We start from the raw sequence: 15125 nt of genomic DNA on the forward strand, positions 1-15125 counted from the left end.
AGCTCCCAGTGAACGTGCCTTCAACACTCACTACTGCCAAAAACAAGAGGAGGAGCCCAGGAACCACATGGCCATGGCAGACAAGGGCTGTGAACACCAGTCCTGAGGCCATGCCCAGGAGATGGGTGGGAAAATGCCACTTGTGGAATGCTTCAAAGGATGCACGGTGGTGTTGGGCACCGAGAACAACCCAATTCTCATCTGCACCTCCCGGTGCTCAGCTGGTGGCATTCACACACCCCAAAGACCTGGTCAGTAACTAAGGAATTTTTTTTTTCAGTTATTTACAAACCCCATTGATTGATCATTCAGCTTCACCCAAAGCATTTTGCCTCTGGAGAGCTGGGATTGGAGTTTTTGCTGTCCCAGGCTCTCTGTGACGTGAGGGGCTGAGCCTGAAGCTGAATAACCCAACAAAGGGACAAGGTCCCCAAGGCACAGAGCCCACCTGCACAGCCTGGCACCAGCAGGGACCCTTCCCCACCTGCAGATAACACAATCCCCTCTCCAAAATGCTGAGCCACGAGCTCCTCTGAGAGGGCTGGGCTTGCCCTGCCTTTCCCATGCACCAATCCAACACCTTCCTCAGCAGCCAGACACTTCCAAAGGGCTCTGAAGCCACCTGTGGAGTGATCATTCCCTCACAAAACCCCTCCACCCTCCCACACTTCCCTCCCAACCCCCCTGTGATGCTGCTCACCCCAAGTTGAGCGGGTGGCCATTTCACTTTGGCAAACACCTGGAACCCCAAGAGCCACAAACATCTGTCGTGCCACGACCAGTTGGAAAGAACAAATAAGCAAACGGGAGGAAATGTGCATATAAAAAACCTTTTTCTCCTGGCATATGGTCAATAAGCTGCAATTTTTCCTTCCACAGGGAAGGGATTTAAGTTCTTGGATGATATGATGCTTGGAGATGTCATTTCTTTTTCATTAAAAAAAACCAAACCCCCAACCAACCGAAAATTTCCAACCCCAAACTCACAAACTGATGTTAACAAAACAATGTAAAAGGACAAATCTCCCAACAATGACAACCGAAAAATAAAGGTACACGTCAGCATTTGTAATCAAAAACTACTACATACTGTACTTGGGAAGTCTTCTGGGAAAAGATCATTGGCATCTAGAAAGGATATCACTAAAGTCTTGAGCAATGATATGTATGAGACACGATGCCATTGGAGGGTGGATGGACGGACCCTTAGGAAACTGTCACTCACAAAACTGTTCCATGACAAGAGAAAATAAGAGATGTAAAAAGGATTGGTTTTCCCCATCCCCACCCCCCCAGGCGTTACAGATTCCTTCTCATTTGTCGGAAACAGCCTCCTCTAGTCTTAGTTTATTTGTTGTGGTTTTGTTTTGTTTTGTTTTTTTAAAAAAAAAGTCTTCAGCTTTTGAAGGAGTCCATCAGTTTCTGAGATGCACTTGGTTTCACAGCACCAAAGAGCTTCAGCTCTCCCCCTCTGATCTGCTCACAGGGGCTCTGGGGAAGGGCCTGGCTCACAGCATTCCCAGAGCCACGGGAGGAAGAGATGTGCTTCTCGTGGCCTTTCCTTGCATTCCTCTTCCTGGAGAAGTCCCACTGCTCCAGAGGTGCCTGGGTCCAGCTGCAGCAGCCTTGTGCAAGAGGAAACATGAAGCTGCTCTTTTCTCTTCCTTTGGAGACTCCCATTGGTCTTGGAGCCCTTTTCAAGAATGCAATTGCTTTATTATTATTTAAAAATATTTTGTAGTTTGTTTGTTTTTTGTTTTTTTTTTTTTTCAAAATAGTTGTCCTTTTTTTTGTTCCCTTTTTCCATTGCTTAAATTCTAGAAGCTCTTGGCAACTTGTCATTGTTGAGGACAGGGTGTTCCCTCCTGCTGCCGTGATCCTCAGAGCAGCTGCCTGTCTCTGGTCCATGCAGAACACTCAGGAACTGGAGCTTGGACATACAGGGGCAAAGGGGAGCAGGGCCTCGAGGAGGAGGAGTGGGAGGACAGGCAGCCATCAAACCTCCACAGACTGGATTTGGTTCATCTGTGCTCTCATCACCTGGATACTGTTCAGAATTTTCTTCTGGTGTCCTGCTAAAGTGACCCCGACTCGCAGAATGTCCCTTTGAGAGGAAAGGAAGCAAAAACAAATATCAGGAGGTATTTTCTAAAAGCAGAACAAGATCATAGATGGTATTTAAAATTATTTTTAAGGTCCCTTTCAACCTAAACCATTCTGGAATTCTGTGATTCTATGACTCCCTGACTCTATGAGTCCACAAGAATGGTATTTAGAGAGCTGAAGTATCCACAGATTTCTTTCATGAACGCAACAAACAGATGCAAACCTTGTGAAATCTCTACTCTTTCACTTCTTCCTGCTTATTGTCCCATCTTTGCACTTTCTACCTACCTGCAGCACCCTCAGAGTCCTGAACCTCAACAGAGTGTGAAACAAAACGCCACAGGCTCTGCTCTCTGCTTGTGAGTCAATTTGTCTTAAATTTTTTACCCATCTACTGTTTTGCATTTTGGATTTTCTCTCATTTTGTGACACACTAACCTGTTTTTTTCTAGCCCTGGAGACACAGGACAGGGATGTGCTGCCCCTCCTTAGTGCAGATCTGACCCCCATATGCAGATGATGCTGTTCTTGATGCTTTTCCTTTGAGCTGATAAGACCATGAAGTGATCAATTTTTGCACTTATCCTTTTATTAAATCATGGTGATCTCATTTTTGGACAGCTTCTATTTTTTATATATTTAGAGATCTAAGAGAAATCAAAGTCATGCCGAGAGCATGAGTGTGGCACTAAATTGGTCCTGTCTGTGTCTCCAGCTGAGTTTGCTCTCATCTCCCCCTTGGCAAATAAACCTCAGTCATGAAATCTTCAGATCTTCTTCTTCCCATCAGGGGATGGGAGGCTACATGACCCAAACCTGACTTGAAGGAATTTCAGGTGCCTTTTGTCCTTGAGTGTTAGGAACAGAGGTTTAAGGGGAAGAGTGGCAAAATCTCTGTCATGTTTAGAGTGGAGGTAATTGGGCAAAGAAGGGGAAAGGAGAGCTCCAAAGGGTGGAAAAAATTCTTCACTCATGTCTGTAAACCAGAATAAGACTGCAGCTCTGCAGCCCAGTGATTCCAAGCCTTCTGCCCTGGACATTAAATATTTGATTGGATATTGGGAAGGAATTCTTTGCTTAGAGGGTGGTGAGGCCCTGGCTCAGGTTGCCCAGAGAAGCTGTGGCTGGCCCTTCCCTGGAAGTGCCCAAGGCCAGGCTGGATGGGGTTTGGAGCAAGCTGGGATACTGGAAAGTGTCTTAAAGCCACGGCTTTAAAAGGAGCTTTAAGGTCCCATCCAACTCAAATGGTTCTGTGACTCTTGAAAGGTAATTAGGTGTCCCAGGTGTCCCAGCCTGCAGACAAACCAGTGAGAACCCTTTCCAGCAGGTCAGTGTTGAGATCATGTGGATTTGGGGAACTGAGTCAGTTTTCAGGACACATTCACACTTTGCTGGCTCTCCAAATGTGGATGAACCAGCAGCTCCACTGACATTCCTATCAGCTTCTGCAAAGGCCAGTGAGCATCAGGGAGTGGTGTCAAGTCCTGTTACACCACAATTTTCCAAGGAAAAAGGACTGAACTCTCTATTGTACATTCAGCCAAGCAGGTGAGGAATGTGGAATGGAAGTTTGCCAAAACCAATGGGACATGAGCTGAGGATGCCCTTGGAATTGTGGTGAAGGCTCTTGGAGAGGACTTGAGGGACATGGTGAGGGACTGGGAGAATTGGCATTTAAGGGACACTGAGGATGTCTGTGAAAGAGCAGCCAGCATTAGCTGGACTGTCTGCATCCTGCCTGCTGTCAGATATTGCAAAGAGCAGAACCCAGGCAGGGGTGGGTTGTGGTCTGATACCTCTCTTTGATCAAAGTTCTTCCCTATCCTTCAGATTTTGTGGATTCTCTCTCTTTGTGTTGTATAAACCCAGGCAATACTGTGACAAAATCATCCCCAGGGCCTGGGGATTGCACCACAGATGTCCCCAAACAGTCAGAACTGCCATGGGAACTTCCCAGCAGCAAACAAGAACAAAAAGCCAGAGAAAGTCACAGTGGCTGTTTGAGTGAATGGATTCTGACTCACTGGTAGATTTAAGCGTTTGGATTCAAGCACAAATCCAAAAACCTCCCTGGCCACCAGGCTCAGAGACATTGCAGCCCTTACAGATGGCTCTAATGCTTGGCCCTTTCTGAGGGCTTCTAGAGGTACCTGCAGCCAGCCCCAAATCTTTCAGCAGAGGCATCAAAGTCCCTGCCAGCCCCAAGGGATTTCAAAACCCTCCAGAAGTGGGATTTCAGCTGTCTGATTTCTCTGAAGAACTTGCTAAGGATCAGGTGCTGATTGTCACTTGTCAATTGTCACTGCAGGATAACTTCTGTAGATGCAGGACATTTGTAGTGGATGCAGCACAGAATGAAACCACTCCCCACAAGGGGATCTTATCGAGATGTGTGAGGAGATGTGGTGGAGGCTGGAGCCAGGCTCTGCTCCATGTGGCAGAGCAACAGGAGGAGAGGCAATGGGAAGAAATGAATGCCCAGAAAGATCCACCAGAACATGAGGAAGAACTTCTTTACTGTGGGGGTGGAACAGACTTCCCAGAGAGGGTGTGAAATCTCATTCCACAGAAGTAATCCTGAATGAGGAGCTCTAGAAGCTGAGCAGGAAGGTTGGACTGGATGACCTCCAGTGGTTCCTTCCAACTGTAACCACTCTGTGATTCTGCCTTTCTTAGGCAGGACTATGCACCATGCTTGTCCCCATCAATACATCAGCCATCCAAGAGGAGTGCAGAGTTCAGAGGTGCTCTGGAGAATTGTCTGATGCCAGCCTGAAATCTCAGTTTGTCCCATGAAGGGGTTTGGACACCCTTGGCAGGGGTGTTCATTTTCACAGAGTGGTAGTGGGCAGAGGAATTCTGCAGGTGCAGAGTGACAGACATATGGTCTGGAGACTGAATAGATTAGAAGTGGCTCCACAAAGCAACAGTTCTATAAAAGTATAACTACATCATATGAAAATAAAATCTAATTCAATACCAATTGTTGCAAAACTGCTGGGACTTTTCCTTGTGCTTTGGGATTCAAAGCCTGGGCACTTACTCTACAGTCATCTGAGATACTACATCAAAGGTGGTGAAACCAGCACTGGCAAAGCTCTCCTTGTACTGGCTCATCTTGATGGCATCCAGCCATTCATCCACAGTGTTGAAGCTGGTGTAATCCGGGATTGTGCGGTCAAGGAGGGGGAGGTTCATCCTGAAACACAGAAATGGGCAGTGACAGCCAAGAGCTGCAAGCACAACTGTTCCTGACCCTCCAGCAGCTGAGGCACAGCATCAGCATCACTCACAGTGCAGACATTGCCCTGTAGTGTGGAATTCCACACAGAAATCACTGTTCTGCCACGGAAGGACTGTGCAGAGCATTAGGGAAGCCCTTCTGGACCAGCTCCTGCAGGAGAGGCAGGAGCGCTCAGAGATGACGGGATGCAGCTTTGAATCCTGGCTGCTCACGGGGAGATAGCTCATTCTTGTACAGGGGCAGTGTTTCCCACAATCTGGTGCAACCCACCCAGCCCAGGGAAACTCCACATTGCCTTTATCTGCTCCCAATGCAGTGGGACTGGAATACCAGAACAATCCCACCACCCCAGCACCCCCATGTACATGAAACCAAGGTGCTCCTCTACGTGCAGAGTGCACTGTCCAAGAGCCCACCAGAGTTGCCCAAGGAGAGGAACCTTGACATCTGTATCCCTGTTCATGCCCCAAGCCTGGAAGTATCCAAGGCCAGCTTGGATGGGGCTTGCAGCAACCTGGGATAGTGGAAGCTGAGCTTGCCCATGGCAGGGGTTGAATGAGGTGGGCTTTAAGGTCTCTTCCACCCAAAATCATGATTCTATGATCTTTTAATGCTCTCCCTATAACGGATCAAACACAGGCCAAGCTCTAAAGAAGCTCCTGAGAGGTGCAGGGATGGTGCCACCAGGACCCAGAGGACACCAGACCTGTTCAGAGGAGCCAAAGGACAGAGACACATACCCAGAGGAGAGAGGTGCCATGGCTTTCAGGCTGTTTGGATTTCGGATCATTTTATCCAAGGTGTTGACAATTTGCCCAAATTTGGGCCTGTGGTTCCGATCCTTCTGCCAGCAGTCCAGCATCAGCTGGTGAAGGGCATTTGGGCAGTCCATGGGTGGGGGCAGCCGATAGTCCTGCTCAATGGCATTTATCACCTGCAGGAAGAGACAGAGGCATCAGTACAGCTGTGATAAAACCTATTTAATTCACAAAGTGCCTTTTCTTGGATCCTGAGGGTGACTGACATGACTGATCCTGCAGCCTGTGCTCACTGCTGCCTTCCTATCTTGTCCCCACCTCACACTGTAACTTCCAGCCCTCAGCAGGTCAGGAGAGGTGTGAGGTGTGCTGGGAGGTGCCACCAGCTTTGCTCAGCCCTCCAGCCTGGGTGGCTGATTGTCAGGAGCAGTCTCCTGATCTGGGGAAAGGAGCACCCCTGTTGCCCTGACAGGATGTGAGATCCCACAGTTACAGGCAAGGGAGTCAGAGATGGGATCATGCTTTCCTTGGACACAGCACAACAGCTTGCTGGGAAAACATCTCCATCCAAAGAAGGGGGGTGAGTTACAGACAGGGAGCCTGTCTCTGTGTTTTCCATCCCCCAGTGGTGTTTTGTGCTCCTGACACAAACCAGCTTGTCCAGGTGACAGGGTTGTGCCAGGCGTGGGTGGCTCAGTCAGCAGAAACTGCTGGATCTTTCTGCAGGCCTGTGCAAGTGCAAAACAGCACGGGGACGACTCAGACCCCAGCCAGCACTGCCAGCCCAGGAGAACTCGTTGCAGTGTGCACAGAAGAGCTGCAGCACACCTTCCCAAAGCTACACTGCACCTCCAGGCACATCCAAAAAGGCTTTGGTCAATCCTTACTGCTCCACACAGTCTGGGAAAATGTCTGGTCTTGCAATGTCCATAAGGGCTGGAGCAAGGGCTGTAGGATCTTCTGGAATGGAACAAGGGCTGGAGAATCTTCTCCAAGGGGAACTCCACCACCCTGCCACTCTGCACCTTCAGCCCTCAGTCCTCTCCTGGGTGACAAACGAGGATGAAGCTGCTCCACTTCTTCCAGGAACATCTGTTCCTCTGACAGGGGCATGCACAGGCAGGATTCTCCTGCCTCCTTGGCCATGCACAGCACAGGCACTGAAGGATGAGGAGAAGGAGCCTTGAACATCAGAGATGGGCTCGTGCATGGCAACAAAACCCAGAAGGACAAAAACCAGAACTGAGGGTACTGCAGAAATCAGCAGCAGATCTCAAAATGACAAAGTCTCCAAGGGAATGATGAACAAGGGAAGGAAGAGTGCCAGAACCTCCCTCAGGGATCCTGAGGAAGAACCTCCATGTCTCTGGCTATTCTCACCATGGGATCAAGGCTGCCATGGCTTTATCCAGCCATGTCTTGCACAATTCCAAAGAGAGATCTTCCTGGTGGGATTCCCTAGGGCTGTGCCCCCATCCTGGTGAAGTCTAGACATACTCGTGGTGGTGGACACATTGTTGAGTGGGGAGACTACACAGAGAAAAATAAGGATACTGGGAATGGGAGTGGGAGAGAAGTAGGGAAGAGCTGGTGGCTGATCCATGCCAAACAATCCAGAGTGTGAGATGGGCATCTGGCAGGGCTTGAGGTGGTCTGTGGCTCCAGGCAGAGAATGGACTGGGAGGTGCTGCAGGCACTGCTGTGTGTGGCCAAGGTGCTGGGCAGGCTGACCTGAGACATGGGGCTGGCACTGCTGCTGCCAAAATTTGCCAGATGGAAGAGCCCTCCCCCAGTTCTGCTGCCCTGGCTGAACATGGTGGTGGCCCCATGGGGCCTGTGAAGGTCTGACCAGAGATAACTCCTTTACAAATCACTGACAGGAGGGTGGAGCTGGGGAGTGCTGGTCTCCTCTCCCAGGTAACAAGTGGCAGGACTAGAGTAAATGGCCTCAAGTTGTACCAGGGGAAGTTTGGATTTGACAGGAGGGAAAGTGTTGTCAAGCATTGAAACAGGCTGTGCCGGGAAATGGAGTCACCATCCCTGGGAGGCTTCAAAAGGTGTGTGGATATGGCACTTGGGGACATGTTTAGGGTGAATGTGGCAGTGCTACATTGATGGTTGGACCCAATGATCTCAGAGCCTTTTCCAGCCTCAAGGATTCCATGGCTACTGATGTGCTTTGTGCAGCTCAGGGAACCTCCCAAGGGCTGCTGAACCCCAGCCCAGCTCTGTGGGTTCAGGTCTGCCCCGGCCAGTGCCAGGGGAAGCACAGGGTGGGCACCAGCACCATGCAAACGCCAAGTACTCCTGTCTGTTCCCAGCGAGTCCTGCTGCCACCAGCCTCATCCAGAGGCAGCCCCAGCTCTCTCCATGTCAGCCTCATCCAGAGGCAGCCCCAGCTCTCTCCATGTCCTCCCCAGCCGCCGCCCCAGGCGCTCACACCCCAAGGTCAGGAGGGTAATCTGCCCTCAATATCCGCCACGCTCCTCCACAGCAGGACCAGCTGTGCTTAAGTGGTGACAGCTTCTGGGGCACCGTGTCCTGCGGCACGGAAAGGGAGCAGGGGCTGGGGACAGCGACGCGCAGCGGGAGGTGTCAGGGATGGCAGAGCTGTGCCATCCCCAGCACAGTGAGCAGTGCCAGGGACAGGCACAGCTCTGCCTGGCACAGTGAGCGGTGCTGCCGCAGCAACGCAGCCATAGCAGGAGAAACCTCCTAGGGAAGAGCTCCCAGAGAAGGACAAGGGAGAGGGGAGGTACAGGAACATCTGATGCAGGACATGCTTGAAACTGAGGTGACAACAGTGGCTTAGCAGGAAGCGAATTGTCCTTGCTGAGAAAGGCAGACCCCTAAGTCCCATCCCTCTGCCTCCAAGAACTGATGGAAACATTTTCCTGGTGTAGCAGAGGCTGTGAACAGCCAAAGGCTCTAAGGCATCATCCCCCTGCTCCAGGCTTAGGAATTCATATTAATAAATTTCCCACCAGGCATTAGGGAGGAAATATGCCCACTCTGGAGAAACCTGATGTGGCACAGATGGAGATCTATTGAGATGGAAAAGGTCTGATCTGCCATAGGGACAGGAGCAGGGACAGGAGTCAGGGAAGGGACAGGAGGGACAGGTAGCTTGGCTCTCGCTCTCTCCCTGTAAGGCCAGGCCTTAGGAGCCCACAGCATGGTGGAGATGAAGTGCATGTCTGAAGGCTTCCAAGGGACTCCCCAGAGCTGTTCTGAGACACACTGGAAGCCAGGCAGATACTGCAAGAGCCAGGACAAGCTTTCTGCATCCCCTAGGTCCACCCAGGACCTTGGTATTACATCCTGAGTATTCATGATGTGAGGAAGGGCAGGTATTCTGAGAGACAGAGTTAAAAGTGGCCTTCTGACACACACATGCAGGTGCAGCATCCTCACATCACTCACTGCCACTGGCCAGATGGGCTTTGAGTCCCAGGTACCACACCAAGAGGACCAGGGAGCATGGAAATGGCATTGCTGTGCTGAGGGCAGGGACTGCAGCCAGGGGCCATCCTTGCAGGAAAAACATCCCTGGAGCAAGGAGTGCATGTAACTGTTTGACCTGAATTAGAGCAGAGGAATGAAATATTTAAAACTGAGCATGTTATAAAGTACCTCGTGCTTTTGGTTTCTAGCTATGTCTAAGTTACTTGTGGTTCTTAACAGACCACAGTGCAAGCTTCCCATGGGAGATTTCATGACCATCTAGCAGATGTCCTTAACCATGGCAGAGGGTTGGATCTTTAAAGGTCTCTTCCAACCTAAAGCCATTGTGTGGCTTTTTAACAGACTTTCCTGGAGTGTCTGTGATCCCAGCAGATGAAGCTCTGCTCCAGAGGCTCTCGGCTCCGGAACATCTCCTTTTTCACCCACCTGCTCCTTCCCTTCCTCAGCACCTGCCAACACCCCTGGGGTGCTCCCCTTAACCCTGTGCAGTGGGTGCTGTGCCATCCTCAATCTCTGCCACAGCAGCACCACAGGGCCAGAATAAATCCCAAAATTATTCCCATTACTGCTTCCAAAGGTGTTGACCTTGGACACATCTGCCCCAACAGAGAAGGCTCTGGACACGCCACAGGCTGGGACAGGCTGTGGACATGCTTTGGCCCTGCAATGCTCCCCACTGCAGTGTTCCTGCCCCTGGCTTCCCAAGAACTCACATCCTGGTTGGTCATGTCCCAGTAGGGCCGCTCTCCGTAGGACATCACCTCCCACATGACAATTCCATAGCTCCACACGTCACTGGCTGAGGTGAACTTTCGGTACTGGATGGCCTCAGGTGCCGTCCATCGGATCGGGATCTTCCCACCCTGCAGGGCAAAAACAGGATGGTAACAGAGAGAGCAGGAGCAACTGAAAAATAGCAGTGTCCACGATATTTGCCCGGGATATTCTAGTAAAATCCCAGAAGGAAGGAAGCACAGGACTGTCTGTCCCTCAGGGTGGATGTGGATTGTCCAGCCATGCTGGAAGCCTTCAAGATGATGATGATTCTCCCCATTTGGTGACCTGTCCCACCACCCTCCTAAGGAAGGAGCTTTTGCTGTTGCTCACCTTGAATGTCCCCAGCCATGTTTTTGTCTATGACCCCTTTATTGTATCATCTGGTGCCACTGCAAAGAGTTTGGCTCTGTCTCTTCATTACTGCCCTGAAGGTCACTCAGAGGTGTCCCCTCAGTCTCCCTGTCACCACCTTAACCAAGGCCAGCTCCTTCCCCTGTCTCCTGCTCCTGCATGGCAAAATGCCCACGTGCTAAGAGGGTCTTTGGCAGAAAGTGAATGGCTAGGAATGTAAAAACCCCAAACTGGTCTCCCTCTATCCTTTTGCTGTCACCTGGCTACCTGCAGAGCAGAATAAAGGGAATTAGAACACCTTCCTCTTCAGCCATGTACAGCTTCCACTCTTTGAAGTCAGCAAGAGACCATTTCTGGCCTGAGTCCTGGTGTCCCAGTCTGTCTGTGGATCTACACCTGATCCAGCAGATTCTGATCCTTCAGTATGAGCAGGGGAGTCACTGGTGGGGAATGGGATAAGTCTGGGTGGGCACTGGGGTCTCTGTCATCCAGCTCTGGAGCAATCAGGATTCTCCACTCCCTCTGAGGAGTTAAGTACAGGAGTGGCACACACAAATGGGGACACAGGGATTGAAGGCTCTGCTTAAGCCCTTCCTGCCTCCTGATTTTCTACCAGGGGCTTTGGACTTGAGCCATTCACTCAAGGGACCTTCTGAAGGGAAAATCTTCCCCTGTGCTGAAAAAATAAGCAGAAGTGTCTGTGTTTTGTGGCTGGGAGAAGATTAAAAAACATTCTATTTTGTCAATGAACAACTGTCATGTCTTATTAAGGGTCCCTCAGGACTTCATAAGACTCAGCCCCAGTTCATGCCAGAATAATGAAAAAAGATAATGTTTCTTAATCTTTTCACAGCCACAAACCTCAGACAAAATATTGTTTTCCACAAAAGGGGAAGACGAAGCAATCCATACCAAACAGGATGTCCTCTCCATCAGGCAGACTCCTGACAAAACTCCTGGCAATCAGTGGATTTTAAAAATGGCTAAGAAGAAGTCCTAAAGTAGAAACTTGACTTTGGAGGATTCTTGTGGGAACTCACTTCAGCAAGACCTCCCATCTCCATGGGGTCTGATCTGGAGCTTCACCACTCCAAAGACTTTCCTAAGGTCCACCATGAACCTCCCAGGCCAGAACTTGTGACTTCTGCTTACCCATGGACACAAGGTCACTGGGAGAATGATGACAAAAACCATTTCGCAGAGGAAGATACTTCTGATACAGTAGGTGCACATAATCTGTCATTAGGGATAATAAATATCCTGCTACAGTGCCCACAGTTTAAGGAGAATAAATTAGGGATGACGAATTTATTATTAGAGAGAAAAGCTACAGGCATAACACCAGGGATAGAGAACAGCAGTAAACATCATGTATTTAGTTAACAAAGGGAAATTTAATTGGCTGTAAGGGATATATGAAAAATAAATGTTATTAGTGTTTGCAAAAACCATTGATGGCTGAGTTGATGTCTGAAGCTACACAGATGAGAATAAACCCACACATTTTTAGGTGTTTGTTAGGTATTTAGCTACTGATAAAATTTACTAAGAGCTATGCCAGACATCTCATCACTGCCAGCTTGAAAAGACCCAGGAGAGGTGATTTCCTACAGGTCATGCCCCAGCTCTATCAACACTGATTTCCAAGGATTCCTGACGTGGGCATTGATCCTGATGCACTGTGCAGAGCATTTCTGTGTGGTGTTTATGAGAACTCCTGGCTGAGCTCTCACTGAGCAAAACCAAATAATCCTCTGGTCCTGGGGCACCTTCTGCAGCCTGACATGAGCCACAAGTTCTCGGTGGCACTTGTGTCTGTGGCACCAAGGTGTTCCTGGGAAGTTGTTACATGAACATGAAATCATTTTTAGGAGTGGTTTTCTGTTTAAATTGGATACTCTCTGGAAGATCAGCATCTAGTATCTGGCACCCACCCACACTTCCTACACTTTCAGTCTATCCTTCTTGGGACTGAGCCAGTGAGATGACATGAGGAAGGACAGCAGGGCAGCATGACTGGACAGTGATGGTAAGAAACTCAGACTTGCTGCCCTGGCAACAAATCTGTCAGGGCAGGTCACATCTCAAAGGATCCCAGGTGAATCATATGGGGAGGTGCAGAGCATGATCCCAACCGAGGGCTCTTCAGGGACATGTGTGTGTTTGCAGATGTGTTTGGAGGAAGGCTCAACAGGAATGACAGGATCTTGAAAGGGAAAATCTTCTTCAGTTTATTTCATTGCTCTTTCTCATCTGGGACCTTTCCACTGCTGACACCCTGAAAAAGTGCTCCCTGCTGTCAAGGGGGGGTCCCTCCTTCCCTCTCCCACTCGTTCCTGCACCCCTGGCCCTCCCTGGCTGAGGAGCAGCATTACCAGAGCACTGGTGTAGGTGGGGTCGGAGGTGTCGTCCTCCAGGAAGCGGGAGAGGCCGAAGTCAGACACCTTGCACACCAGGTTGCTGTTGACCAGGATGTTGCGGGCGGCCAGGTCCCGGTGCACGTAGTTCATGTCCGCCAGGTACTTCATGCCCGCGGCGATGCCCCGCAGCATGCCCACCAGCTGGATCACCGTGAACTGCCCGTCGTTTTGCTGAGGGACACACGGACACGGGTCACAGGAGCGGATTCACAGCCCAGGCAAAAGCCAGGAGCCTCTTTCCACACCCATGGCAGGATATGCCATGAGTACATTCCCTCCCAGGGAGGGTGGGGAGTGCAGAGCTCACAGGGGGTGGGAGTCACCTCACACATCCCAAGGGCACCACTACGGCAGCTGCTGTCACCTCAAAATGCACCCACCCTGCACAGCAGAGCTCAGAAGGGGCAATCTATTCCCATTGACCAGGTTACTTCCCTTCAACAGAGTCAATTACCCACTTCAAACCCAGAACTAGAACTATTTAGACAGAGCAGCTGGAGGTGGGGTCCTGCTGGGTTAAAGCTGTGTTAGACTGTCCCTCCATGGGCGTCCATGGGTCAGTCTGGATGTGCACCTGTGGGCAGGCAGGCACAGCCTCTCGCTAGGATGAGTGGACAGACACATAAGAAATGACAGCCCTGGTGCTGCCACCCCCAGCTTTGTCCCCAAAACACAGACCCCTGCACAATGCAGCAGCTGCCTCAGTGACAGGGAAAGCCAGGCTGGGAAGGCCACTGCAAAGGGAACCTTCCCCCCCAATCCCCTCTGTGCTAGCACAGCCTCTAAAGCTGCACACTGCCAGATCTCATACCCGCAGGAAGGAGTCCAGTGAGCCATTCTCCATGAACTCAGTGATGATCATGACTGGAGAGCTCTTGGTGACCACCCCCTCCAGGTGGATGACATTGGGGTGGTCGAACTGCCCCATGATGCTGGCCTCACTCAGGAAGTCCCGTCTCTGCTTCTCCGTGTAGCCAGACTTGAGTGTCTTGATGGCCACAAAGATCTCCCTTTTGCCTGGAAGCTTGAGATGCCCACTGCACACCTCACCAAACTCCCCTGTGAACACAAGGTATGACCTATGAGCCTTCTCCACCTCTGCTGTGCCCCCTGAGGGACCCCTGGCCCCAGCTGTATCTGCCCTGCCTGTCCCTGAGCTGAGCACCCACTCCTGTCCCTGAGATGAGTATCTACTCCCTGTCCCTGAGCTGAGCACCCATCCCTGTCCCTGAGCTGAGCACCCACCTCCTGACCCACATTCCCTCCTTCTCCACCCCTCCAGCTGCACTCATCCCTGAGGAGCACTGCCCATGGGCTCACAAGCACATGGAAACTGATGGTTTTGATTCTCCTGCACTGGACTCCCCTGCTCCTTTAGTGCAGCCTGGGGCTAAGTAAGGTCTTAGTGGCATCAGGCTAAACCCTCCCAAATCCATGTGCTGCTGTGCTGCTGAGGGCCAGCCAGCCACTCCCAGGTCACCTACCTGCCCCAATCACCTGCTCGATTTTGACACAAGAGATATCGATTTCTTTTGCAAATTCCCTGACAGCCTCATTGGGATCTTCGTAGGTGAAAGGATCAATATAAATCTTCATCCCTGGAGTCACTGCAGAAAGGTGAGGGAGAGAGTCAGACAGATGGATGCAACTGGAATGGTTGGCATCAAGGCAAAGATAAAACAGTTTGAGTGACAGTCTTTTACCTCAGCAAGTTGCATAAACAAGGCACGAAGCACACAGAGAGAAACAGTTTGAGAAAGAACATGCAGAGCCATGTTTCACAAGACTGCTAACACTGATTTTCATGAACACTGGCCCACAGGTCATTGTTGGAGCAGTAAGGAACTATATCATGAGGCTGGACTACAAACTGTGGACTCCTCCATGGGGATCTGTGACCCTTCCAGGAGCTGTGCAAGCAGGAGGGACAGTCCAGTCTGCCCTGTTCTCCTGACTGGCACCCCAGCCCAAGGCTGGGTTCCCTCCCTAGTGGGACACGCTCGG

At 50.6% G+C, this 15125-nt stretch overlaps 1 protein-coding gene across 4 annotated transcripts in view; it reads right to left on the minus strand.

The window, feature by feature from the left end:
- Positions 1-816: 816 nt before the first annotated feature.
- The window catches only part of EPHB2 (EPH receptor B2), a 128788-nt gene continuing 114479 nt past the window's right edge, over positions 817-15125 (minus strand). For all 4 annotated transcript variants that reach the window (XM_064730794.1, XM_064730792.1, XM_064730793.1 and 1 more), the window contains exons 10-16: positions 14606-14728; positions 13933-14180; positions 13077-13292; positions 10287-10436; positions 6091-6284; positions 5150-5305; positions 817-2104 (exon numbers count right to left, since the gene is read on the minus strand). In XM_064730794.1, the coding sequence (XP_064586864.1) occupies positions 1996-2104; positions 5150-5305; positions 6091-6284; positions 10287-10436; positions 13077-13292; positions 13933-14180; positions 14606-14728 (1196 nt within the window). In that variant the 3' untranslated portion in view covers positions 817-1995. The remainder of the gene's footprint in view (positions 2105-5149; positions 5306-6090; positions 6285-10286; positions 10437-13076; positions 13293-13932; positions 14181-14605; positions 14729-15125) is intronic.

This window comes from Zonotrichia leucophrys, chromosome 21 (genome assembly GCF_028769735.1).
Source record: "Zonotrichia leucophrys gambelii isolate GWCS_2022_RI chromosome 21, RI_Zleu_2.0, whole genome shotgun sequence".
Taxonomy (NCBI): Eukaryota; Metazoa; Chordata; class Aves; order Passeriformes; family Passerellidae; genus Zonotrichia; species Zonotrichia leucophrys.